Here is a 26,138-nt window from a genome sequence, read left to right as displayed (position 1 = left end):
GCGGAAGTGGTTCTAATCAGGCAGCTGGACGGACAGACAGACTTCGGCTGCAGGGTGGGAGGGGTCCTCGCTATAGCATCTAACGGTTGATGCGGCGCGAGCCCCAGGCTTCAGGCCTACCCGAGGGGAGAGCGCCCCCGGATCGCAGCCGAGTTATTCACCCCTCCCACCAACCAGCAGGGCTGTTGTCCCCCGAGCCCCGCCGCTCGGAGATGGTCGCCGGCTGATAATGGGCGGCAGCAGCTCGAAAGGCCGCATCTTTTGGCCCTTCGGATCGGGCACCGTAAGCGACTCGGCCAACGGCGACAGCGAGCAGAGCCTGGCCCGCTACAGGAGCGGCCGGCTGGGGGCCACTCCTTTCGTCTTCAGCCGCAGGAGGTAAGAGAGCGGGGAGCCGGAGGGGAAGGAGCTGGGCAAGGTGGGGAGGGAGGCCGCTGGGAGGGAAGGGGCGTTGGGCAGAGAGCAGGTGGGTCCGGGGAGTTGGGGCTGACACAGGTAGGGGAGTGTCAGGAGTGGGAGTGCTGGAGAGAGCAAGCAGAGTGTTGGACAAGGAGGTGAAATTTGGGAAGGGCGGAGTGTAAGTGTTTTAAGAATGAATGGGAAGGGCAGCACGGTGGCTCAGCGGTTAACACTGCTGCCTCACGGCGCTGAGGTCCCAGGTTCGATCCCGGTTCTGGGTCATTCTGTGGAGTTTTCACAGTCTCTCCATGTTTGTGTGGGTTTCGCCCCCACAACCCAAAGATGTGCAGGCCAGGTGGATTGGCCACACTAAATTGGCCCTTAATTGGAAAAAAATGAATTTGGTATTCTAAATTTATATTAAAAAAAAGAATGAATGGGCAGGAATAAGGGGCAATGCTGAGGTGGATGAGGTGCAGTTGACGGCCAGTGGGGACAGGATGATTCTGAGCTACATCTCCCCTTTCATAGAGCATACAGTGCAGAAGGAGGCCATTTGGTCCATCAAGTATGCACTAACCCACTTAAGCCCTCACTTCCACCCTATCCCAGTAACCCCATCTACCCTTTTTGGTCACTAAGGGCAATTTATCATGGCCAGTCCACCTAACCGGCCTGTCTTTGGACTGTGGGAGGAAACTGGAGCACCTGGCAGAAACCCATGCAGACACGGGGAGAATGTGCAGACACGGGGAGAATGTGCAGACTCTGCGCACACTGATCCAGCAGGGAATTGACCTGGGATCCTGGCGCTGTGAAGCCACAGTGCTGTCCACTTGCGCTACTGTGCTGCCCTTTTGGGTGGTATCTAATCTGTTGACATTATCATTTTTGATGCTACCCAAAGGTCTTTGTACAGAAAACTCCCTCCTAGAATGGCACTCCACTTTACCCTGAGTATTTTTACCTACCTACCCTGATTTGATGTGACTCCAATATGATGCAGTTTTATGCAAGGGTCAACATCTGTAGGTGCCTTAACTTGTAGGACAAAGTAATTCTCACATGTACCCTAATGGGCAAGTGTTTTTTGGGCTCACTTGGTAGGAAGCTTCTGCTTTCTGGGGCTTTTTGCCATTTTGTCTAATGCTGCTTAGGGTTGTTTCTCTATTGACTCTAAGGCTGTACCCTACCTTGGGTTTCCTCTGCAGATATGGATCCATTTCTTATGTGGTTGTTGCTACCTGATTCTCTTCCAGGGTCAGCTGTGCTCCAAACCTGCAGGTGGTTCTACACCCAAGTCTGATCTCTCATGCTATTTTTGAGAATAGGTGATATTGACACTGGTTTAATGGCTACAGCATGTCAAGTGTCTTCCAAAGGAAAAGAATGAACCAACTCCTTACCACCACTTTTCAAGGCAAAGATGGAGCCTGAGTGGTTCTCAGGATGCCAATCTTCCTTGGTGAGTGGGTTGCTGGCATTTGGCAGTCTTTCTCTCCACAGATACTGCCAGATCCACTGAGCATTTCTAGTGCCGTGTTTCTATTAATTGAGGCTGTCGATAGAAACAGCCCATTATCTTGTGGCAACTGTAAAACTTGTTAGTGTGTAATCCCTGTGTCAGCAAGTTTATATTTGTTTAACTGCATTTTAAGGGCGGATTTCTTCTTTTATATAGTTTTGAAAAAGCTTGTCAGTTTTTAGGCTTGATAGTGCAGGACGTCTTGTGCAGGTTAATTGCTGTGCACTTGTTTTATACAAAAGATGATTATAGATTTCATATATGAAAGGGCAACAAAAGACTGGATTTGTCCTTTCAGTTGGACATTGCTATGTTGTGCGCCATCTTTTCTGAGTTGACACTGTCTCTAGGGACACAAAGCTTCTGGGAAAAACCTGGGGAAATCCTTCAGCATCAAGTTAGTTCAAGGGGACAGAGGGTAAGCCATGTGTTCCATTGAATTGATATTTTTATTTGAAACTGTTTGCTGAGATGACTTAATTTATTATTGCAGCTACTGTTTCACTAGTGCAGTGGGATCTTTTGCCCAAACTGATGACATTTCACCCAAAACATGTGAGCTTCACTTAATGGCTTTATGGTTTTGTTGTTTTGAAGCTGCAAAAGTACTTAGTTGTACAAAAATGTCTCTTGAGAGACTTAGTTCAGAGCAGTCACACCAATGACGGTAAATGGCGGAATAGTGGTGAGAGTAGATTGTTCAATATCTGTGGAAATTGCTGGCAAGTACTTCCAAACTGCAGAAGGTGTCAGGTTATTGTGAAATGGGGCATCAGCACACTGATGTACATTTGAGAATAAAGGATGCAAATAAACTTTTCATCTATTCATTATTTGTCAGGAAATGGCACCTCTGACAATGCAGCATTCGCCAAGTACTGTACTGAACTGTTGGCCAGCTACATTACCACGTTTCTGCAGAGGGGCTTGATTTTGTAACCGTTAAACTTCGAGTGGTACTACAACTGAAACAAGATTGAGACGTGATGGAGCTTAGATGCTTGACCTGATTCTAGGTGAAAGTTACTGTGCACGTTTTCAATTATTCAGTGGAGCTCCTCTGGGGTGTGCATTAATGTCAATTAACCCTTGCATTTTGGCACAAACATCCGCAACTTTGAAGTTTCAGTCTCGTAACTAATGTTAATTTCAGGTCTAACTATTGGATTTTTCATATTATCCTCACTATTTGGTTAAAAATAGTCAATATTTTTATATTTCTCTCCTAAGCATGTTGACACTTTGAAGTATGACTCCACTGTCTTCAGGAAATTGGCTTTTCCTTACCTGTGAACCAAGAAGGTGTCATGCTTGCACTTGATCCTCTTCATAGAATCATAGAATTTACAGTGCAGAAGGAAACCATTTGGCCCATCGAGTCCGCACCGGCTCTTGGAAAGAGCACCCTACCCAAGCCCACACCCCCGCCCTATCCCCATAACCCAGTAACCCCACCCAACACTAAGGGCAATTTTGGACACCAAGGGTAATTTAGCATGGGCAATCCACCTAACCTGCACATCTTTGGACTGTTGGAGGAAACCGGAGCACCCGGAGGAAACCCACGCACACAAAGGGAGAACGTGCAGGCTCAGCACAGACAGTGACCCAAGCCGGGAATCGAACCTGGGATTCTGGAGCTGTGAAGCAATTGTGCTAACCACTATGCTACCGTGCTGCCTGGATCATACTCCGGATCAGCCCATTTTCAAGGCTGAGATCAGAAATGGGAGTCCAGGTGACTTATGAACATATAAGAACGAGGAGTAGGAGTAGGCCATCTCGCCCCTCGAGAATGCTCTGCCATTCAATGAGATGGTGGCTGATCTTTTGTGTACTCAGCTCCACTTTCCGGCCTGAACACCATTACCCTTAATCGCTTTTATTCTTGAAAGAAAACTATTTATCTCTACCTTAAAAACATTTAATGAAGGAGCCTCAACTGCTTCACTGGGCAAGGAATTCCATAGATTCGCAACCCTTTGGGTGAAGAAGTTCCCCCTCCACTCAGTCCGATATCTACTTCACCTTATTTTGGGGCTATGCCCCCCAGTTCTGCTTTCACCCGCCAGTGGAAACAACCTGCCCGCATCTATCCTATCTATCCCCTTCATAATTTTCTATGTTTCTATAAGATCCCCCGCATCCTTCTAAATTTCAACGAGTACAGTCCCTGTCTACTCAACCTCTCCTCGTAATCCAACCCCTTCAGATCTGGGATTAACATAGTGAATCTCCTCTGCACATCCTCCAGCACAAGTATGTCCTTTCTCAGGTAAGGAGACCAAAACTGAACACAATACTCCAGGTATAGCCTCACTAACACCTTCCACAATTGCAGCATAACCTCCCTAGTCTTAAACTCCGTCCCTCTAGCAATTAAGGACAAAATTCCATTTGCCGCCTTAATCACCTGTTGCCCCTGTAAACCAATTTTCTGCGACTCATGCACTAGCACACCCAGGTCTCTCTGCACAGCAGCATGCTTCAATATTTTATCATTTAAAAATAATCCCTTTTGCTGTTATTCCTACCAAAATGGATAACCTCACATTTGTCAACATTGTATTCCATCTGCCATACCCTAGCCCATTCACTTAACCTATTCAAATCCCTCTGCAGACATCCGGTATCCTCTGCACTTTTTGCTTTACCGCTCATCTTCGTGTCATCTGCAAACTTGGACACATTACACGTGGTCCTCAACTCCAAATCATTTATGTAAATTGTGAACAATTGTGGGCCCAACACTGATCCCTGAGGGACACCACTAGCTACTGATTGCCAACCAGAGAAACACCCATTAATCCCCACTCTTTGCTTTCTATTAATTAACCAATCCTCTATCCATGCTACTACTTTACCCTTAATGCCATGCATCTTTATCTTTTGCAGTAACCTTTTGTGTGGCACCTTGTCAAAAGCTTTCTGGAAATCCAGATATACCACATCCATTGGTCCCCTGTTATCTACCGCACTGGTAATGGCCTCAAAAAATTCCACTAAATTAGTTAGGCACGACCTAATATGAATTAAAAGCAGGAGTAGGCCATTTGACCCCTCACCTCCACTATTCATTAAGATCATGCTGATCGTACTGCAACCTCCTGAATACCCCTGATAACCTTTCAACCGCCTTGCTTATCAATAATCCATCTTTCTCTGCCTTGAAAACATTCAAAGACTCTGCTTCCGCTGCCTTTTGAGGAAGAGAGTTCCAAACGCTCACCACCCTCTGAGAGAATTCTTGTTGTCTGTTTTAAATACGCGTTCCTGAATTTTTAAACACTGACCAGGGTTCTTGAAATTCCCACAGGAGGAAACCGCCCCTCCACACCCACCCTGTCAAGATATCTCGGGATCTTAAAGGTTTCAATAAACTCACCTCTTGCTCTTAACTCCAGGGGATATAACCCTAGCCTATCTAATCGTTCCTCGAAAGACAATCTGCCCATTGCTTGCATTAGTTGAGTAAACCTTCCCTGAACTGCTAATGTATGTACATCCTTCCTTAAATAGGATGGCCAATACTCTACTCCAGATGTGGTTTCAACAGTGTCCTGTATGACTGAAGCATGACCATCTACTTTCAATTCCACTTGCAGTAAGCAATAACATTCTATTAGGTTTCCTAATCACTTGCTACCTGCATGCTAGCCTTGTGTGATTCATGTACAAGGTCACCAAGATCCCATGCATCTCAGCTCTGCAACCTCTAACTTTTTATAATGTGTTGCTTTTTACCCATCCTGCCAAAATGGACAATTTCACATTATACCACCTTATATTCTTTTTGAACTGTCTACCTTAAACTATCTGTCTTGTCGTCTCTCGTGTCATTTGGCACAAGAGGTCAGTTGTGCCCCTTTCCGATATTGCGGACAAACTAAATTGGCATGGAGCAAGGATGAACCTGTTGAAACTCAGGCAGGCAACAGTTTACACATCTGGGGTGCTAGCTTCTGAGTCTGATAGTAACATCACTAATGAGAGGTCTAATCGTTTAGAAACTTTTCCCATATGAATGCATTTTTGAGGATTGTAATTTTCATTGTGTGTTTAAACCTCATTTTGAAATGCTCAAATGCCTGAGCTTCCATACATTGCACTACTCCATGCCTAAGATTGTGAAAGTGACCTGTTCAGGGACTACTGTGCCAAGCCATGCTCGCCCCATAATCGAACCAGTTTTTATCATTACATGTGGTTAACACATTACTTGTGGTTAGCAAATTTTAATCACCTTCCTACCTCCTCCCCTGTGCGCAGCTGTACTTGATAACCCTTGGCCCATGTGCCTGATGACTTCACTAAGATTGCAAAATTGTCATGGGGAATCATGATCATCAAACAACAACATGCTTTTTCATGGTGCAGAGTGTTGGTTATCCTACTGCCAGTGCCTTGTTTTTATATAATGCAGCTGGCATATTTGAGAGAATGAGTGATGTTTTCTTTTTTCACAGGAAAGTAGAACTACAACAGGTGTGATGTTGAATAGGGTGACAGATAATACTTTATTTTGAAATTTTCTTGTCTGAACAAGCAGGAAAGGAGGTGGGTGGTTGTGAGTGAGTTGGGCTTGATTAAATTTGTATAGTTGATGGCTTACTAAATTTTAGTGGGCAAGTCTCATCTGGTGTCCCTGTACATTCAGCCAGTATAAATAACTGGATAGCAGTTGTGGTGAAATCTGGGACTTTGAAGGCAATAATAAATTCTCCAGCAGATATCAGCTAACTCCGTGAAGGATAGGACTCTAACTGGGGGGGGGGGGGGGGGGGGGGGGGGGGGTTTGCTTTAGTTATATGCAGCTTTGTATCCCACTTACACTCAGTCCATTGTAGCCTTTTTTAATTGGAACAATGAAAATAAATTCCAAACAGTTGTCATCGGGATTTAGTGCAATTTAGAAAGTGTGATATTGTAGCCCTGAAGTTGCAAGTGTATTTTAGGTTTTATAACCACCTGTCTGAACTTTCTGCACAGAGAAGTGGTCAATAAACCAACCTGTACGATATGAATGCATGAATGGTCTGGTTTCAAAGATCTATTTTGGAAGTCGCAGCCCAGTAAACGCATCACCTTTCTTTTATATTTGATCTGATGTCTCTGAAAGCCTGTAGGAGTTGGTAGTAATCCTGTGGGATCAGGACTTCAATTAGCTTAGATACTCAACTCACATTAGTATATTGACAGTACTAGAAAGTAGTCACTAAAACTTAAAGCCAGATCAGGATGTCGTAATTTTTTTTCTCCAATTGTACTCTTACTCAACCTGGAGAGGAATTTTCTATTTTCATAATATATATCTATGTGCTCCACAACTCTTAAGAATTTTTGGATGCAAAGACACAAAAACAGTAGACCAATACTTTTGAATCTAAAAGGGGATCATTGTGAGTATAGGTGACAAATTTTGAATTTTCAGTAATTAAGCAAAATTTCATTTTATTAACATGAAGTTGCATTTCACTTCAGAGACATTTTTGTTCACAGCTTAGCTCCGATTTTTTTTTTGCCCTTGCAGCTCGATGTACTATGATGAAGATGGCGATTTGGCTCATGAATTCTATGAAGAAACATTTGTCACAAAGAATGGAAGGAAAAAGGCAAAACTGAAAAGAATTCATAAAAATTTAGTACCTCAGGTAAGAGGGAGTAGGGCGGAGGGGGTTCTGCAATTTGCAAAACCTTTTGTTTTCTTAGGAAAGATGGGGAACCGGCATAACTCCAATCCTAATCAAGATTGGATATATGTGTGTATGTATATATATTATATATATATTATATATTAGTCTTTGTTGAAATGCTTCAAATTCCTTCAACCCAATTGAGTGTAGTATAGCGATCAGTCTGTGCAAGTAGCATTTCACAGTAGTTGAACAGCGGTATTCTTTTGGTATGAAGAAGTCTCTACTAGTCTACTTGGATCTAGCACTAAACTTTTCAGCCTGTTTACATTTTGAGGGTGAGGGAGCCAAAAGACAAATGCTTTCTTTCCACACCTCCTTTCATGTTCTTTCCTGTCACAAAGAGGCAGTGTTACTTCAGTTGCTTCTCCTGTAGTCAATAACATTTTTGAGACAGGGTTTCATTGCTAACCAAGGGATGTCCCAAACTTTTCTGACATAACCAGCCACAAGTCTGCTTTGTTTGTCTCCAAATTCATTGCCTCGTGCTCGGATCATCTGCTTCCAATCTTCCAGCATTCATGAAGTTAGAGGGTCACTGTCCCCTAGCTACACTAAACTAAGTTGATGCCTCAGCCGAGGAGCTGAAATAAAGGTGAGGCAGCAGGGTATGCCAGCAGTGCACTGCTTGGAGGCATAAATGAGAGCTGAGGACACTGGGTCAGCGAGGGGCCTTTCCCATAGCTGGGGTTAGGGCTGAGGTAGGGTACTCTTTCAGAGGGTTGGTGCTGACTTGATGTGCCTAATGGCGGCCTCCTGCATTGTGGGGATTCTGTGAAAACCAGACTTGGCGGTTAGTGGTAACTTGGGTCCTAGTGTTGGAAATCTGAAATAAAAGCAAGGCGCTAGAAATACTTGAGTCTGACAGCATCTGTAGATATAAAACAGTGTCTTGAGTCAAAATGTGACTCTTCAGAACAGGTGGAAGGTAGAAATGAGTTGTGTGCCTGTATCCTTGGACTGTGACCCCTGGTTCTGGACACCCCCAGCATCGGGAACATCCTTCCTGCATCTACCCTGTGTAGTGCTGTTGGAGTTTTATAGGTTTCTATTAGATCCCCCCCCCCCCTTCTGACATTCAGTGAATATAACCAACTCTATCTCTCCTCGTACGTCAGTCCCACCATCCCAGCAATCAGTCTGGTAAACCTTCTGTACACTCCCTCTATAGCAAGAACATGTTTCCTTAGATAAAGACCAAAACTGCGCATAATATTCCAGGTGTGGTCCCGCCAAGGTCTGGTACAAAAGCGGTAAGACAACCCTGCGCCTGCATTTGAACCGCCTCACCAGGAAGGCAAACATACCATTTTCTGCCTTTATTGCCTGCTGCTCCCACATGCTTGCCTTCAGCGACAGGTGTACAAGGATACCCAGGTCTCGTTGTACATTCCACACTCCATTTATAGCCAATCAGATAATTTGCCTTCCTGTTTTTGCTACCGAAGTGGATAAGGATAACCTCACCTTTATTCACATTATACTGCACCTGCCATGCAATTTTCCCACTCACTCAGCTTGTCCAGATCACACTGAAAAAAATCAAAGAACCAGAGTGAAGGTTTGGTATGGGTAAAGAGTTGAAGAGGTACATTGATTCATGGAACAAAAGGCAAAACAGATGGTTTATGTCCAGAGTGAGTAGATGCCAGGACAATGAACAGCTCTCGCTGAAAGTGAAAAAGATGAATCAAACTGGCACATGTTATGAATTTATAGTGTGGCAGTCAAGATGTGAAACAAATTGTATCTTCGTCAACTGGACTACTTCAGAAAGTAATTTATTTTGTACTTTTCAAAATGGACAATTGCTGAGCTGACGAGATGTCTGCAACTGATCACATGCTGGCATCCAGCAGTTTCAAAGTAGCAATGGCTTACGTTGCAAACAGAGATACATAGAAGATAGAAGCAGGAGGAGGCCTTTTAGGCCTTCGACCCTGCTCCGCCATTTATCATGATCATGGCTGATCATCCAACTCAATAGCCTAATCCTGCTTTCTCCCATAGCCTTTGATCCCATTCTCTCCAAGTACTGTATCTAGCCGCCTCTTGAATATATTCAATGTTTTAGCATCAACAACTTCCTGTGGTAATGAATTCCACAGAATCACCACTCTTTGATGCCACTGTCTAAAATAGTTTACCCTGAATCCTCAGACTGTGACCCCTGGTTCTGGACACCCATCATTGGGAACATCTTCTCTGCATCTACCCTGTCTAGTCCTGTTAGGATTTTATAAGTCTTTATGAGATCCCCCCTCATTCTTCTCAACTCCAGCAAGAACAATCCTAACCTAGTCGATCTTTCCTCGCATGACAGTCCCGCCATCCCTGGAATCAGTCTCGTAAACCTGCTGAACTCCCTCAAGAGCATCCTTCCTCAGAAAAGGAGACCAAAACTGCACACTATTCTAGGTGTGGCCTCACCAAGGCCCTGTATAATTGTATAACCAAATCCCTGCTTCTGAACTCAACCTCTCACAATGAAGGCCAACATACCATTAGCCTTCTTTTCCGCCTGCTGCACCTGCATGCTTGCCTTCAGCGACTGGTGCACAAGGACACCCAGGTCCTGCTGCACACTCCCCTCTTCCACTTTACAACCATTCAGGTAGTAATCTGCCTTCCTGTTTTTGCTTCCAAAGTGAATAACCTCACACTTATCCAAATTATACTGCATCTGCCATTGATTTGCCCACTCGCCCAATCTGTCCAGCTCTTGCTGTAGGATCCCTGCATCCTCGTCACAGTTCACCCTCCCACCCAACTTGGTATCATCTGCAAACTGATGTTATATTTTGTTCCCTCATCCAAATCATTAATATATATTGTGAATAGCTGGGGCCCCAGAATCGATCCCTGTGGCACCCACTAGTTACTGCCTGCCAATTTGAAAATGATCCATTAATTCCTACTCTTTATTTCCTCTCTGCCAACCAGTTTTGTATCCTCCTCAATACACTTCACCCAATCCCATGCGCTTTAATTTTCCACAATAATCTCTTATGTGATACTTTGTCAAACGCCTTTTGAAAGTCCAAATATACTACATCAACTGGCTCCTCCTTGTCAACTGTACTGGTTACATCTTCAAAGAATTCCAACAGATTTGTCAAGCATGATTTCCCCTTCATAAATCCATGCTGACTCTGACTGATCCTGCCACTGCTTTCTAAATGATCCGCTATAAAGTTCTTGATGGATTCAAGAATTTTCCCCACTACGGATGCTCGGCTTACTGGTCTATAATTCCCTGCTTTCTCTCTACCTCCCTTTTTGAATATTGGAGTGACATGAGCTACCCTCCAATCTGCAGGGACTGTTCCAGAGTCTATAGAATCCCGGAAGATGATCACCAATGTATCCACTATTTACAGAGCCACACCTCTTTAAGCACTCTGGGTTGCAGATTCTCAGGCCCCGGGGATTTAACCGCCTTCAATGCCATCAATTTTCCCAGCACCGTTTCTCTACTAATGTTGATCTCTGAGTTCTTCTCTCTCTAAATCTTTTAATCGCCAGCATTTCTGGTATCTGATATGTGTCCTCTTTTGTGAAGACAGAACCAAAGTATGTATTCAATTGCTCAGCCATTTCTTTGTCCCTTATTATGCATTCCTCTGTTTCTGTCTGTAGGGGGCCTACATTTCTCGTTAACAATCTCTTTCTCTTCACATATCTGTGGAAACTGTCAGTCTTTGTGTTCCCTGCAATCTTACTTTTGTACTGTACTTTCCCCATCTTAATCAATCCCTTCGACCTTCATTGCTGAATTCAAAACTTCTCCCAATCCTCAGACCTATTATTTTTCTTGGATTGGATGCAATTTTTAATTTCCTTTGTAAACCATGGATTGGCCCTCTTACCCATTTTGCTTTTGTGCCAGACAGGAATGAACAGTTGTCCCATGTGTTCCTTGAATGTTTGAATATTTGCCATTGCCTACCCACTGTCATCCCTTAAAGCAACTCTCCCTAATCTATCAAGGCCAACTCGTGCCTCATATCTTCATAGTTTCCATTATTAAGATTCAGCACCCTAGTCTCTGAATCAACTGCTTCATTCTCCATCTTGATAAAAAAAATTCTATCATGTTATGGTTGCTCAGCCCCAAAGGGTCTCGCACAGCCAGATTGGCAATGATTCCCTTCTCATTACACAGTACCCAGTCTAAGATGGTCTGCTCTCTAGTTGGTTCCTCCACATTGGTCAAGAAAACCTTCCCGTATACGCTCCAGGAATTCCTCCTCTTCGGCATTGTGGCTGATTTGATTTGCCCAATCTGTGAAGATTAAAATCGCCCATGATCACCGATATTCCCTTATTACATGCATCTCTAATTTTGTGTTTAATGCTATTCCCAACATCACCATTGCAGTTTGGGGGTCTATATATGACACCCACTAATATTTTTTGCCCCTTGGTATTTCTCAACTCTACCCATACAGACTCCACATTGTCTGATGTCCAAGGGGGGGCTATTTGCTAGAGCTAATATCCTTTCACACTATTGTGTTAATTTCCTCTTTAACCAGCAGCGAGACACCACAACCTTTTATTTTACGTCTGACCTTCCTAAATACTGAAAACCCTGGGACATTCAGTTCCCATCCCTGGTCACCCTACGGATGTCTCCGCAATCCCAATTATATCATACCCATTTCTAACTATCTGCGTGACTAGGTCATCCACTTTATTGAAAATGCTCCGTAAGGCATAGAGCCTTTAAGCTTGTCTTTTTCACATTGTTTGTCCTGCTCCCCATATTTTTCTCTTGCCCTGTTTGAATTTTGTCCTTGCTTTCTCCACCGATTACTTTTCTTGTTCACTCTGCTACCTTTTGTTTTTGTCCTTGCTCCCTCTTTTCTCTGACTCCTTGCCTAGGTTCCCACCCGCCTGGCATATTTGTTTAAACCCCCCCCCCCCCCCCCCCCCAACTGCTCTATCAAATAGCCCCCCTAGGACATCAGTCCCAGTCCTGCCCGTGTGTAACCCAGTTTTGCAGGTCCCACTACCCCCAGAACCGGTCCCAATGCCCCAGGAATCTAAAACCCTCCCCCTGACACCATCTCTTCGGCCACATATTCATCCAATATATTCTGTAATTTCTACTCTGACTACCACGTGCCACCGGTAGTAATTCTGCGATCACTACCTTTTTAGGTCCGATTTGCTAACTTCCTTCCTAGCTCCCTGGATTCTGCTTTCAGGACCTCATCCTTTTTTTTATTTTAACCTATGTCGTTTGTACCGATTTGTACCACTACCACTGACTGTTCACTCTTCCCCTCCAGAATGTCCTGTACCCACTCCGAGGCATCCTTGACCCTAGCACCAGGGAGGCAACGTGCCATCCTGACTCTTGTTTGCAGCTACAGAAACACCTGTCCATTCCCCATACAATTGAGTGCGATATAACTATTGCATTGGCACAATTATTACCCCTCCCCTCTATAGCAGAACCAACCATGGTGCCACGAGTTTGGCTGTTGCTGTTTCCACTGAGGCCATTCCCCTCAACAGTATCCAAAACGGTATACTGTTCTGCAGGGGAATGGCCACAGGAGATTCCTGCACTACCTGCCTAGCTCACTTGCTCTGGTGGTCACCCATTCCCTTCCTGCCTGCCTGGGGAGTCTGAGCCTGCAGTATGGCCAGCTCTCTATACGTGCTATCCACGATTCTCTCCGACTCGTGGATGTACCAGTGTCTCCAGCTGCTGTTCCAGCTCTGAAACTCGAGCTTCCAGGAGCTGTACCTGGAGACACTTCCTGCACACATGCTGACCCTGGAGACTGGAACTGTCACCAGCCTGCCGCATGGAGCAAGAGGAATACACCTGGAATGCAACACTCCTGGCAAGCATGAACATTCCAATCCAGCCAAAAATGGGAATTCTTCAGCCAACTTCGAATAAAGAAAACATTTTGTGCATCTTGATCTCCAATAATGATGCTAAATGCTTAAGCAGTAACTGTTCTAACACAAGGGTTTCAAAAAGAGGGCTTCATTTAGATGACCCAAAACTAATGTCTCCAGGAACAAAAGGAATCCTGACTCCAGTTGCACACTACAAGATTCCAACCATCCTTTATGTCTAGCAATGCGGGATCACGTGATCTCTCCCAAGCAGCACTAAATTTGTCCCGATGAACAGAACTTCAGGCAATTGCCTGTGCGGTCCTACCATTAAGCTGGTGGCACCATAAAGAACTCTGGCATTCATCAAACGCTATCTACAGGGGGGCAACACGGTAGCATGGTTTTTAGCATAAATGCTTCACAGCTCCAGGGTCCCAGGTTCGATTCCCGGCTGGGTCACTGTCTGTGCGGAGTCTGCACGTCCTCCCCGTGTGTGCGTGGGTTTCCTCCGGGTGCTCCGGTTTCCTCCCACAATCCAAAGATGTGCGGGTTAGGTGGATTGGCCATGCTAAATTGCCCGTAGTGTCCTAAAAAGTAAGGTTAAGGGGGGGGTTATTGGGTTACGGGTATAGGGTGGATACGTGGGTTTGAGTAGGGTGATCATGGCTCGGCACAACATCGAGGGCCGAAGGGCCTGTTCTGTGCTGTACTGTTCTATGTTCTACATGTTTTCTCCTCTCATGGCAGTCACACTCTGCTAAGACTGATCACTCTACAATCAAGTCAACGCACAACTCTGGGAATGAACACTCCAAACTTGTGTGTTTTGTTTAGAAAATGTTTTATTGAGGCATTTATAATTTTAACATTTTAACATTCTAAACAACAGAGCGGTCCAACACATGCAAAAAAACCCCACAATAACATATCCAACTTCCCCCCCCCCCCGCCCTAACTCCTGGCTACCCATATATTAGATTCCCTGCCCTTATTCTTCACTTCCATGCCTCTCCTTTCTCTCTATTTCTCCCCCCCCCCCCCCTGCTGACGGTCAGTTTTCCTTAAAGAAGTCGATGAAAGGCTGCCACCTCAGAGCAAACCCTTGTAACGAACCCCTTCAGGTAAACTTGTATCTTCTCCAGCCCAAGAAACCCTACCATGTCACTGACCTCCACCCTGACTTTGGAGACTGAGTCCCTCCATCACAGCAAAATCCATCTCTGTGCTGCCAGGGAGGCAAAGGCCATAGCGTCGGCCTCTCTTCTCTCTCTCCTCCCCCCTGCACTGGGCTCCCGGATCTTCCGACACTCCAAATATTGCCACCTCTAGACTCGGAGTCACCCTCCCTTCCAGGACATCTGACATGGCTTCTGAGAATCCCTGCCAAAATCCTCTTTGCCTCAGACTGGCCCAAATCATATGTACATGATTTGCTGGGCTTCCCCCACACTGCCCACACGTGTCCTCCACCTCCTCAAAACGCCTACTCAATTGGGCTGCAATCATATGAGCCCTGGGGACCACCTTGAACTGGATCAGGCGAAGCCTAGCACACGACAAGGATGCATTGACTCTCCTCGGGGGCCTTCTCCCATAGCCTGACTTCCAACTCCGCTCCAACTCTTCCTCCCACTTCCTCTTCACCTCCCTAATTGGGAACCCTTCCCACTCCATCAGTTCCTTTATATATTTCCGAGACCCTCCCCTCCCCAACCCCTGTTTTAGACATCACCTTATCCTGCAGTCCCCTTACAGGGAGGCGAGGGAAGCTCGGAACTTGCTTCCGGACAAAATTTCCGTACCTGCAGGTTCTGAAACCGTTCCCACCCGGTAACTCAAACTCCTCCAGCTTAAACAGGCTCGGAAAACCCTCCTTAATTAAGAGATCCCCAAATCTCTCAAACCTGCCTGCTGCCACCTCCTAAAGCCCCCCCCCCCCCCCCCGCCAACCATCAAAATATTGGCTGCCCAGTAATAGTTAATAAAGTTCGGAAGGGACAAGCCCCCTCCCCGCACCCATACTCCAGAAGAAACCTCTTCACCCGTGGGACTTTCTCAGCCCATAAAAAACCCGAGATCGCCGCGTTCACCCCCTGCCCCCGTTCTTACCACCTCTTGTTTCCTTAGCTGATGCACCAGCATCCTGCTGGCTTTTCCTCCATATTCATAGACGACTTCCTTTACCCTCCTTAGCCGTCCCTCCGCCTTACCTGTGGACAGGAGCCCAAATTCTAGCTGCATGCAGTCTCTGACGCTCCTTCAGGAGCCCGTCATCCAGAGGCTCCGCATATCTCCTGTCCACCTGTAAAATTTAGCTTACCAGTCTGTCTAACTCCACCCGCTCAGCCTTCTCCTTATGGGCTCGAATTGAGATGAGTCCCCCCCCACCAATAACCGCCTTCAGTGCTTCCCACCGCCCCAACCGAAACCTCACCTGTGTCATTGATCTTTATATATCCCCAAATGGCCTCCCTCACCCACACACATCTCCTCCTCCTCCACTAACAGCCCCACATCTAACCTCCACTGTGGTTGCTGGGCCTTTCCTTTGTTAACTTGCAGGTCTACCCAGGCTGGGTGTGGTCTGACACCACAATTGCTAAATAATCAGTCAATGTGAATCCAGGCCCAGGATCTTCCCCAGCACCCGTCTAACAAACTCAACGTCATCCCAGTTTGGGGCATATATATTTATCAGTACCATGGCCATCCCCTCCAATTTCCCACTAACCATGATATATGTACCCCCCGGGTCCGCCTCTGTATTCCCCACCTGGAACACCTGCCCTAGTGCAGACAGTCGAAATGATCGAAACAAAGGCAAGAAGTAAAAACAAACAAATCATTTCTCCAGGGTTCAAACCTAAAGACCCACCCACCTTAACAAAGTTCTATATACCAGCCTAACCCCAAACGGGACTGAAAAATGGAAAGAAACAAGCAAAACCCCCAAAATAAATCCGAACAATGCAAACTCAGTTTTACAGAACATAGTTCAGTTCTCCTCAGTCAAAGTTCAAGGTCCCCCTTCTTTGCTCACAGGTCCTGGTACACCCGGATCTCGACATCTTCCCTTGTCTGCCTGGCCCACCTCATAATACGTTCCTTGTCCAGCAACCGATGTAATCGTATCACCATCGCCCTCTGCGGCTTACCCCCCCTGGGGCTTGCGCATCAGTGCCCTGTGGGCCCTATCCACCTCCCAACGGTCGATCAAACACATCTTCTCCAAGCAGCTTCTCCAGCATCTACCCCACAAATGCACCTGCATCCGATCCTTCGATTCCCTCCGGCAGACCTGCGATCCGAATGTTCTGCCTCCGAGAACGATTTTCCATGTCCTCCACTTTCTCCAGCAGTCTTTTCTGCTGGTCACGCAGCATCCCAATCTCTTCTGCCATCAAGATGGACTGTTTCTCTGCTCCCACGCCTGCTCCTCCAACCTCTGGATTGCCTATCCCTGGGCTGCCAGTCCTGTCTCCATGCGGTCAACCACCGCCTTGATCGAGTCCGCTGCCCGAGCCAGGTCCTCAGCGCTCTTCTCCTGTTGTTGGGTGAACTTCTCATTTAAGAAGCTTACCAACTGGTCCATCGACCACTGAGCTGAAGGGGTTCGATCCTGTTTGTCTGCCATCTCCACGCACGTTGTCCGCTCCTCACTCGCCCCCACCACCTGGTTTGTTCTTTTCCGATTATTTCTGGACCGCAGCTCCATAAACACTTTCTTCTGTTCTGCAACTTTCCTGCCCAGAATTCCTGCAACAAACCGGCGTAATGGCCACAAAAAGACCACCATGAGCGGGAGATGCCAAATGTGCGACTGCTCACTCCATGGTCGCCACCGGAAGTCCCCAAAACTTATGTTTTATTATGGTTATGCCCTGAATCCTTTTTGTACTTGTCCCCCTGTTGCGTTGTGTTCATATTTAAGGATTGAGGAACATTTATAAAGGGGAAATCGGAATTTTAAAAACTTTTCTTTTTATGGATGGGTAGAAAGCAGGGGTAGCCAGGCACTTGGAAATGACCTACCCTCTAATCCGTGACATTGGTCTGAAATTAACTTGAGACAAGGAAGCTGTGGAAGTGCCTAATTGAAAGGGTGAGTGCTTCCCTTGAACCTCCGTTGAATTTCACTGAAACACTGCAGCAGACTTGAGGGCTGAAATGCAAGGATGGGAGCAGTGTGAATTGAAATGGCAAAACCAGAAGCCTGGGGTCATGCTTGCAGATTGAGTAGAGGTGTTCTGCAAAGCAGTCATCTGTGAGCAACGGATGTAGTACACTGAATTTAGAAATACCAGTAAATTGCAGGTTCGCCTGGAAGGAGCATTTGGAATCTTGGACAGTGAGGAGAAAAGAAGTTAAAAGCACAGGTGTTACACCATTTGCGATTTAGATGAGAAGATGGGATGAAGATGTACAGGTGTTGGGAGCGATTGTGTTGCCGAGGGAACAGCCCCTTTGGAATGCTCCCAGGGAAGGGGGTATGTTGATGACATCATGTTGGAGGTGGCAGTGTGGTTGAGGATGATCCCTTGACTGTAGAGGCTGGTGGGGCAGCAAGTGAGGTCTAGGCGAACCCTATGTGGTTTTGAGCAGGAGGTATTTGGGTTAATCATAGAACATAGAACAGTACAGCACAGAACAGGCCCTTCGGCCCTCGATGTTGTGCCGAGCAATGATCACCCCACTCAAACCCACGTATCCACCCATTACCTGTAACCCAACAACCCCCCTCCCTTAACCTTACTTTTTAGGACACTACGGGCAATTCAGCATGGCCAATCCACCTAACCCGCACATCTTTGGACTGTGGGAGGAAACCGGAGCACCCGGAGGAAACCCACGCACACACGGGGAGGACGTGCAGACTCCGCACAGACAGTGACCCAGCCGGGAATCGAACCTGGGACCCTGGAGCTGTGAAGCATTTATGCTAACCACCATGCTACCCCTCTTCACACTTCTAGTTACCTCTCCCACTAGCCCCTTATGTGGCTTGGTGTCAGATTCTGCCTGACTACACTCCCGTGATGCAGATTATAGAACTCACACCTTCAGCTGTTTTCCGGTTGCTGAAGTGATATCCAAACATTATCTTCCATCTTCAGAAATAATCTGTTAGTGAATTGTCCAATCTTAGTTCTATATTTGCAGCACTGACATTGGTCTCAGGAGACATCTGAATCGACAATAACTCCTTCCATATGTACAGATCAATACAGTGTGAATTTTGTTTTTTGAAAAATATTTTATTGAGGCATTTATATATTTATACATCAGACACAAAGTAAGGTGTGAATTGAAAGAAGCTGTCGTTGGCTGCCGGTCAGAAATGAGAGCACTGATCAATATCTTGGAACACCACCATTTCCAATCTAATTTGGTAAAAACCAGTGGTTGGGCTGCATTCAATTTTTAAAAAAAAAAGTTTTTATTCTCCATTTTCACATTTTCTTTCAAAATTTACACCCCACCTACAGACAGTAAACGGTAACAAATACAAAATCTATCCCTTTAACAATAACAACGATTCCATCCTCCCACTACCCCAAACAACGGCCCACCTGTCAATATATGCATCCAATAAAACAAACCCACTGTGGAAACAAAAAACAAAGGAGAAAAAAAGGAGTCTGGGACCGCCCATGATCACCATTAACCTATAGAGTCCGCTCTCTTTCTCTTCTCTCTTTCCCCCCCCCCCCCCCCCACACTCAATGCCATCCAACCTCTGAAAGAGTACTGTACATGATACCCAAGAGTTGTAAACAGCCCCCCCCTCCAACTCCTCCCCTCCACTGCCTCTTGTAAAAATCCTCCCCCCAACCTCTTCCTTTCTTCTCCCCCCCCCCCCCCCCCCCCCCCCCCCCAAATTTCCACCCCGGCTAGACCCCTCGGACCCTGTTCTGCCAGGCTCTGATGGCCACAGCCCCTCCCCCATCCCACTCCTGTTCACTGGCCGGCTTAAACCGGCCAGCGTGGAGGCCCCCGCTCGGGTCCCTTTCCCCCTTGCCTGGCCCTAGGAAAGCCCAGAAATCTCCTTTTAGCACACAAACCCCGCATATCCACCTACACCCCAAAGAGCCCTCATTTCGAGTGAAAGTCCCATCACTTCCCTTGTCCAAATATATACAACATTGGCTCCTTTAGCCCATACACCCGCACGTAGTGAAACAAAAAAGAAGAAAATACAGTCATGAGGTTACATCGGCACGTGGCCATTTCTTAATTTCTCAGTTCTGCCACAGTCCTTCTGCCTTAGCAAACTCCTCCGATACTTCCGCCGTTCCAAAATAAAAGTCCTTGAGCTTGTAAGTCACCCTTATCTTCGCTGGATATACAATGCCGCACTGCACCTTGCTAATGTACAGTGCCCTCTTCACCCGGTTGATGGTAGCTCGCCAGCTCCACCATAAAGTCCTGGTATACACTTATACCAGCTCCAGCCACTGCACCACCTGCTTCTACTTGGCCCAGCACAGGACCTTCTCCTTCACACTGTACCTACGGAAGCACAGTCACTACCCTTGGCGGCTCACTCGCCTTTGGTACAGGCCTCCATGACTGATGAGCCCGATCCAGTTCATATCAGGAGGGATCCTCCCCCTCCCCCAATAGTTTCGCCAGCATCGTGGCAAAATACTCAGTCGGCCTCGATCCTTCAACTCCTTCGGGCAGCCCCACAATCCTTGGATTCTGTCGCTTGGATCTGTTTTTCAGGTCTTCCATTTTTCCTCGCAGATCCTTGTTCATCTCCTTCCCCATCGAGGTAAGTTGATTACCGCGCTGCAACAATGTCTCCTCCACTTCCTTCAGCACTTCCCCATGCTCCCGCACCTCAGCCACTGCGCTTGCCACCGCCGTCGTCACTGGGGGAATCGCCAGCATACTCAAAATCTCCCTCATCTCCTTCCTCATTGTCTCCATGTATTTTGTAAACTGCCTTTCGAATTCTGCAGCCATTACCGTAGTCATTTCTTCAGCCATAAGCAATGCGGCCTCCCCTGGTGCTCCAGTCTCCATTTTCCTTGGTGACCCCGCGGTGACCTTTTCACTCCCCGACGGACCTCCAGCTGTTTTTTTTTTAACGGCTGTTTTTTTGCTCACCCTCGATATTTTCCTTTACTGTGCCTTCACTGTGCCTTCACCCTGCTTTTGCTGCCTCCGTGGACCCTGGGACCGGGCTTAAAGCCCCGAAAATGCCGTTCCCGAACAGGAGCCCTCCATTGTGCGGCTGCCTCCCACCCACCGTCACCGGAAGTCGGCTGCATTCAAAACCTAATACTAGAAATTCGCCAGTTTCTGAAAGAGATTAATTTTGGTTGAGATCCAGTCTGGACTTTTTTTAATGGCTATTTTAAATTATTGAAAAAGAAAGTCAATGACTTTGACACTGCATTCTTCTAGTGAAGGTATTTCTTTTTCACTGTCAGTTAATGTGGTGAGATGTAGATTGGACAGAATCTTAAAAGGAAACATGTCTCAACATCTGAAGTGTGTTTCACTTCCTATGTTCACGGTAGCAATTAAAGTACACAAGATGTAGTGCAGAAACCATTTTCTTGGTTGGTCTAGCTGTGGTACAGCCCCTCATGGTTTCCGTTCTCTCGCACCACCAACCTGAGACATTAGTACTGCCTCCAAGAATATCTGTAAAGTTTCATTCATTCATGTATGTGAATTGCTCAAACTACTGAGTAGTGTATTTTTAAAATACATTCGCAAGATGTAGGTATTGCTGGGAAGGCCAGTATGTACTGTTCATACAAATGATCCTGAACATGGACTGAGACAATTTGTACAGCACAGGAGGAGGTCATTTGGCCCATTGTTCCTGCACCAGCTTTGTCTCAATTGGATAGCTCTTTCAGATCTGGCTGTTTGTGCCATGTATATGCATGGTGACAGGTGGCAGTGAGTGGAGCAATTTATAATTTTCATTTAAAATTGCAAACTGCTTGATGCAACATTAAATGTAATAAAATTGAAACTGTGTTAATCCACAAATGCACAAGTTGGATACTCTATTATACCTCCCTAGTTGGCTGATCTATGTTTGTTGTATTTACAGGGGATGGTTAAACTGGACCATCCGCGAATCCATGTGGATTTCCCAGTCGTTTTATGTGAGGTGTGACCGAAATGCAAGTTTTCATCAGAATAAGACTGATGCACTATAGATGACTGCCAGATGCTGATCCTCCTTGGTCCTTCGTTTCAGTGGTGGAGACTGACCCAGTGAGCATATGGCATCTGTTTCATTTGCGTGTAGTTTTTCTGCTACAAGCCAAACTCTCAAAAGGTTTCCTCTGTGAATATCTATAGAGTAATCTGTTGAAAATTTATCTTAATTTGATTATAAACCCAGTCACAGTATGGAATATACACTAAGAACTCTTGTACTGTTTCAAGTAATTGTGTTAGATTACTGTGACCTATGTTCAAAAACAATGTAAATAGTAGCTTTAATTTAATGCAGTCATCAGGGATATTTAAACATTTGAGTTCTGTATATACACATCTGCACAGTGTTCAACAGTAAATATAATGGCATATCTATGAAAGTTGATTAGTTGCAAAGTTTTGTTATTTATGAATGACTTTGTTCAAAAATGTTTTAATTTTCTCATTCTGTGTAATAAAAATTCCCAGTGAGTCTCTGAATTTTGTGACTGATTCTGGAAAACCATGAAAAATGCACCTGATGGCGGTGCATCCTACTATCTCCTGTTCCAAAAGGGGGTAATTTGTATCAAAGGCAGCAAATCCATAAGCAAGCTGTGATCGTGGAAATGTGGACAAAACTGAGTAGAAAAGACCCTGATCATTGCTACCTGGCTCCAATTATGTCTTTGCACTCTCCAAACCCGTAACCATTGCATGTTAGTCAGGAAATGTATTTTCCCCTCCCCTCCCAGTACCGTTATAGCACCTCTACAATTGCCCTGGCTGAGTTAAGCTAATTTGGCACAAACCAGTCGAACCGTTCTCTTGTATAGATTAGCAAACATTGGTGGTAATTTATTGAGCTACAGGAGAGTCCTGTGCTGCATGGTTATCAGCTAGAACCCATTATGATGTGTGTGCTCATTCACATAGTAATTTTGTGTTTGACCTGAGTATTTGTGAGACTCTTGACTGACTTTTTATTGAGCAGAACTGGAACTCACATCACTGAACTATTTACTGGAAATGGTAACTACTTATCTCTTGGTTAATGAAAGAAAGTGGTATGTTTTTGAAAACTAACTATTACTGTCGTAAAAATGAACTGCAAGAGTTAACCATGTTCGCAACTAAATTTATACAGATATATTTAATTCTAACTTGAATAACATTGAACTCTTAGCCATTTATGTAATATAAGGTTGTCTGCTTTCTTGGTCTATTAATGGGGAAATAAATAAACTGACCTACCTAGAAAGCAGTAATAAGTCCGGTCGAGGAACTTCTCAGTTAAAGATGCCGCTTTCACTTTGCACTCCAGTCTCTTGAACTGTTCAATGCTCAGCAATATGGCAGCTGAAATATTTGCATGTCTTACAGCAAACATCATGCAGTTTGTATAAGGATTTATACATTGTTTGCTGTGCCACCTTCATACTGTATTGGAAGAATCACCTGTAAATAAAATAAATCAAAGGCAAAAGACAAGATTGTCACATTTGCAGTTAGATTTTTCATGAAGCTTGTTAGACTTTCTGATGGAAAAGCTGAGGGAAAATTTCAACTAAAGATTGCTATTCATGCATTGCTCATTGTGTAGGACTTTCGTACCAAAACTGGTCCAAAGTCTTTCTAAAAGACTAGATAAGATAACTATGCTTTCAAGGGCAGCCACTGACTGGATTTTTCACAAGCACGTTTTGTGAAATTTAAGGCATTGGTACCAGTTGGTATTTAACTAGTTAGGGAAAAATACTACAGTCAACAAGTGCAGACATCTACGTTCAACACCGCCTTCGGTGTGCCAGCGCAGCCTTCAGTTGCGTTTGAAGACCAGGTGCCAAGCTCAATCTACAGAGCAGTAGTGATACCAGTCCACCTATGTGGCTCATGTGGACTATGTCCAGCAGGCACCTCAAACCCTGGAGAAGTACCAGCAGCACAGCCTCCGCAAGTTCCTACACCAAATGTCAGTGTTCTCACTCAGCCAGCATCAAAGCATTGATCATGCTTGATCAACTTGCTGGATCTGCACACCTGACCTGAGACTCCCAAAACGAGTGCTCTACATCTACACAACTTTTATGGCAAATGAGCAGCAGGAGGAAGCACTTCAAGGGCACCCTTGAAGCCTCGTTGAAAAAGTGCAACATTCCCCACCGACACAAGGGAATCCCTGGTCGGAGACTGCCTGAAGTAGAGAAAAAGCATCAGAGTGCTGATCATCTATAGTTTCATCGCTGCAGAACAAGCTGAATCCAAGTGTTGACAATGAAAGAATGCATGGCAACCCAGACACCTGACTCTCCCTCCCCAATATTCCTCTAACCACCAGCTGCCTTACCTATGACAGGCTGTCGGTCGCACATTGGATTCCTCAGTTAACTGCAAACTAATTTTTTAGTATGGAAGCAAGTCATCCTCTACCCTGAGGGGACTGCCCAAGTAGAGAAAGGGCTATCATTCAAATGAGCATACAGAAATGCTATATAGGTTCATCCCAAAGCTTGGGGTGGGGGGTGGGGGGGGTGGGGGGAGCATATAAGCAACAGTCAAACATAGTTCACCATACAGAAAAGAGATGAAGATGGAAACTCATGCCATTTAGAGAGGATAAAGCTCAAATTGAAATGTTACTGTTGCCATAGCCAGCCTGTGGTTCCACATTGTAATCATTAACCCTATCCCCTGCAGTGCATGTTTTTGAAAAAATGTATTTTATTCCAAATGTGTATGGAAAGTGACAACACATAAACAGTTCGGGAAACGGGCTTCCCAACACAATTATACAGTTCGTACAAATGTTTCACCCTCCCCCTCCACCTCATCTCCCCCTCCGCGCACCCGACAACTCAAAAATAGGGTGGCACGATAGCACAGTGGTTAGCACAGTGCTTCACAGCTCCAGGGTCCTAGGTTCAATTCCCGGCATGGGTCACTGTCTGTGCAGAGTCTGCACGTTTTCCCCATGTCTGTGGGTTTCCTCCCGCAGTCGAAAGACGTGCAGGTTAGGTGGATTGGCCATGCTAAATTGCCCTTAGTGCCCAAAAAGGTTAGAGGGGATTACGGGGATAGGGCAGAAGTGTGGGCTTAGATAGGGTGATGTTTCCATGGGCCTGTGCAGACTCGATGGGCTGAATGGCCTCCTGCACTGTAAATTATATGGGTCTGCAGTACATATGCATCAAAATTGAGCTAGCACACTTGTAACAGCACAATATTGAAATATGTAGAATGAGTGAGTTCATTTAAGAATTATTGGCAAGTGCTCATTGTTTGGAATGCTTTGTTACTTCAGGTTCACCAAATGCAGCAATAGCACATCACCCAAGTTTCCTGAATAATTCCAACAAATACAGTAAGGTCAAGTCCAGGTACGCACAATTGGGTCTCATTGAATATGCATTTTCTTAAGGTACTGGATAAGCGTTCTTCCATTTAATAACTAATAGGTCAATGTTAAGTCAAAAAAATCTAACGTGTCAAAGCACACTCAATCATTTTGAAAATGTTGATTGTGTACCTTCCAACTTGTTCTGAAAGTTTCCAAGGCAAATGACATGTTAATCAAAAGGGCTCGGAGAACAGAAGGGACATAAAGTTTCTGGCCTGCCACGAGGTGGATGGATGAAAACAATTGGCAGGCCAAGTATTCTAAGTGCAGCTGATGACATTTCATGTGACTGTCAAAGCAATTTTAAAAAAGCAAGGCATTTTTGGCAATGTTGGCTGACATCAGATGGTCGTCTTGTGAATATATTGACAGTAACCTGAGTTCCTTAAAAATAAATACATTTTTAGCTTCTTTACAAATGTGTGCTCTAACTTTTTTAAATCAAAGGAATTTAAACATCCCGCCCTGAGCAATTCAAACACATGCCAACTGCACCACCATTTAGGCTGTGCTAGTACAAGATGTCATTGGGATCGTTGCATCAGTCATAAAAGATTGGATAATTACTTGTTAGAACAAAAGGTTAAAACAGGGTTTGGTCTGCATTTCGCAAAGACCTTTGGCAACTGATCCTCCAAAGTACGTGTCAGCTTGACTCAATTGGCAGCATGTTCCTAAATCAAAAGGTTATAGGTTCAATCTCTACTGTGGGATATAATCTAGACTGGCAGTCCAAACTGCAATTCGACTTGGTACAGCTCAAAAATATTTTGCCTGCTAAATTTCTGAATGTACAAACCTATAAGCAGAAAACAGCCTCGGGGGCCACCAGTGTGAACGAAGAGATAAAAGCATTGGGAAATTAACAGCAAGAGAGCTGGGGTAATGTCAAATCAGGTGCAGGAAAATAAGAGGGAAGGAAAGAAATGCATTGACAGAAAATGAAAAAATAAAATGACATGTTTACAATCTGTAACAATCCACACACTAAGGAATAAGACTTCACACAACTTTAGAGGGATAGTTACTAGGACTTAGCATATTGTTAAAATAATCATTGTAATTATTATTTGGTTCATATTTAGTATAC

The 26,138-nt window shown here is 45.2% G+C and overlaps 1 protein-coding gene across 1 annotated transcript; it reads left to right on the top strand.

Annotated features, from left to right (window-relative positions):
* On the top strand, positions 1-22,152 carry LOC119973136 (tumor suppressor candidate 2-like). The gene is made up of 3 exons (XM_038810732.1): positions 1-378; positions 7,455-7,575; positions 21,560-22,152. The coding sequence occupies exons 1-3, from the start codon at positions 230-232 to the stop codon at positions 21,623-21,625; spliced, it is 336 nt and encodes a 111-aa protein (XP_038666660.1). The 5' UTR covers positions 1-229; the 3' UTR covers positions 21,626-22,152.
* Positions 22,153-26,138: the final 3,986 nt, after the last annotated feature.

Source organism: Scyliorhinus canicula, chromosome 11, assembly GCF_902713615.1.
Source record: "Scyliorhinus canicula chromosome 11, sScyCan1.1, whole genome shotgun sequence".
NCBI lineage: Eukaryota > Metazoa > Chordata > Chondrichthyes > Carcharhiniformes > Scyliorhinidae > Scyliorhinus > Scyliorhinus canicula.
The sequence above is the reverse complement of the archived record's forward strand: the minus strand, read 5'-3'. Positions and strand labels throughout refer to the sequence as shown.

Coding starts and splice junctions, on each gene's coding strand:
- LOC119973136 (XM_038810732.1), top strand. CDS start 230: ATGGGCGGCAGCAGCTCGAAAGGCCGCATCTTTTGGCCCTTCGGATCG. Junction 379..7,454: donor TTCGTCTTCAGCCGCAGGAG/GTAAGAGAGCGG, acceptor TTGCCCTTGCAG/CTCGATGTACTATGATGAAG. Junction 7,576..21,559: donor ATAAAAATTTAGTACCTCAG/GTAAGAGGGAGT, acceptor TTGTATTTACAG/GGGATGGTTAAACTGGACCA.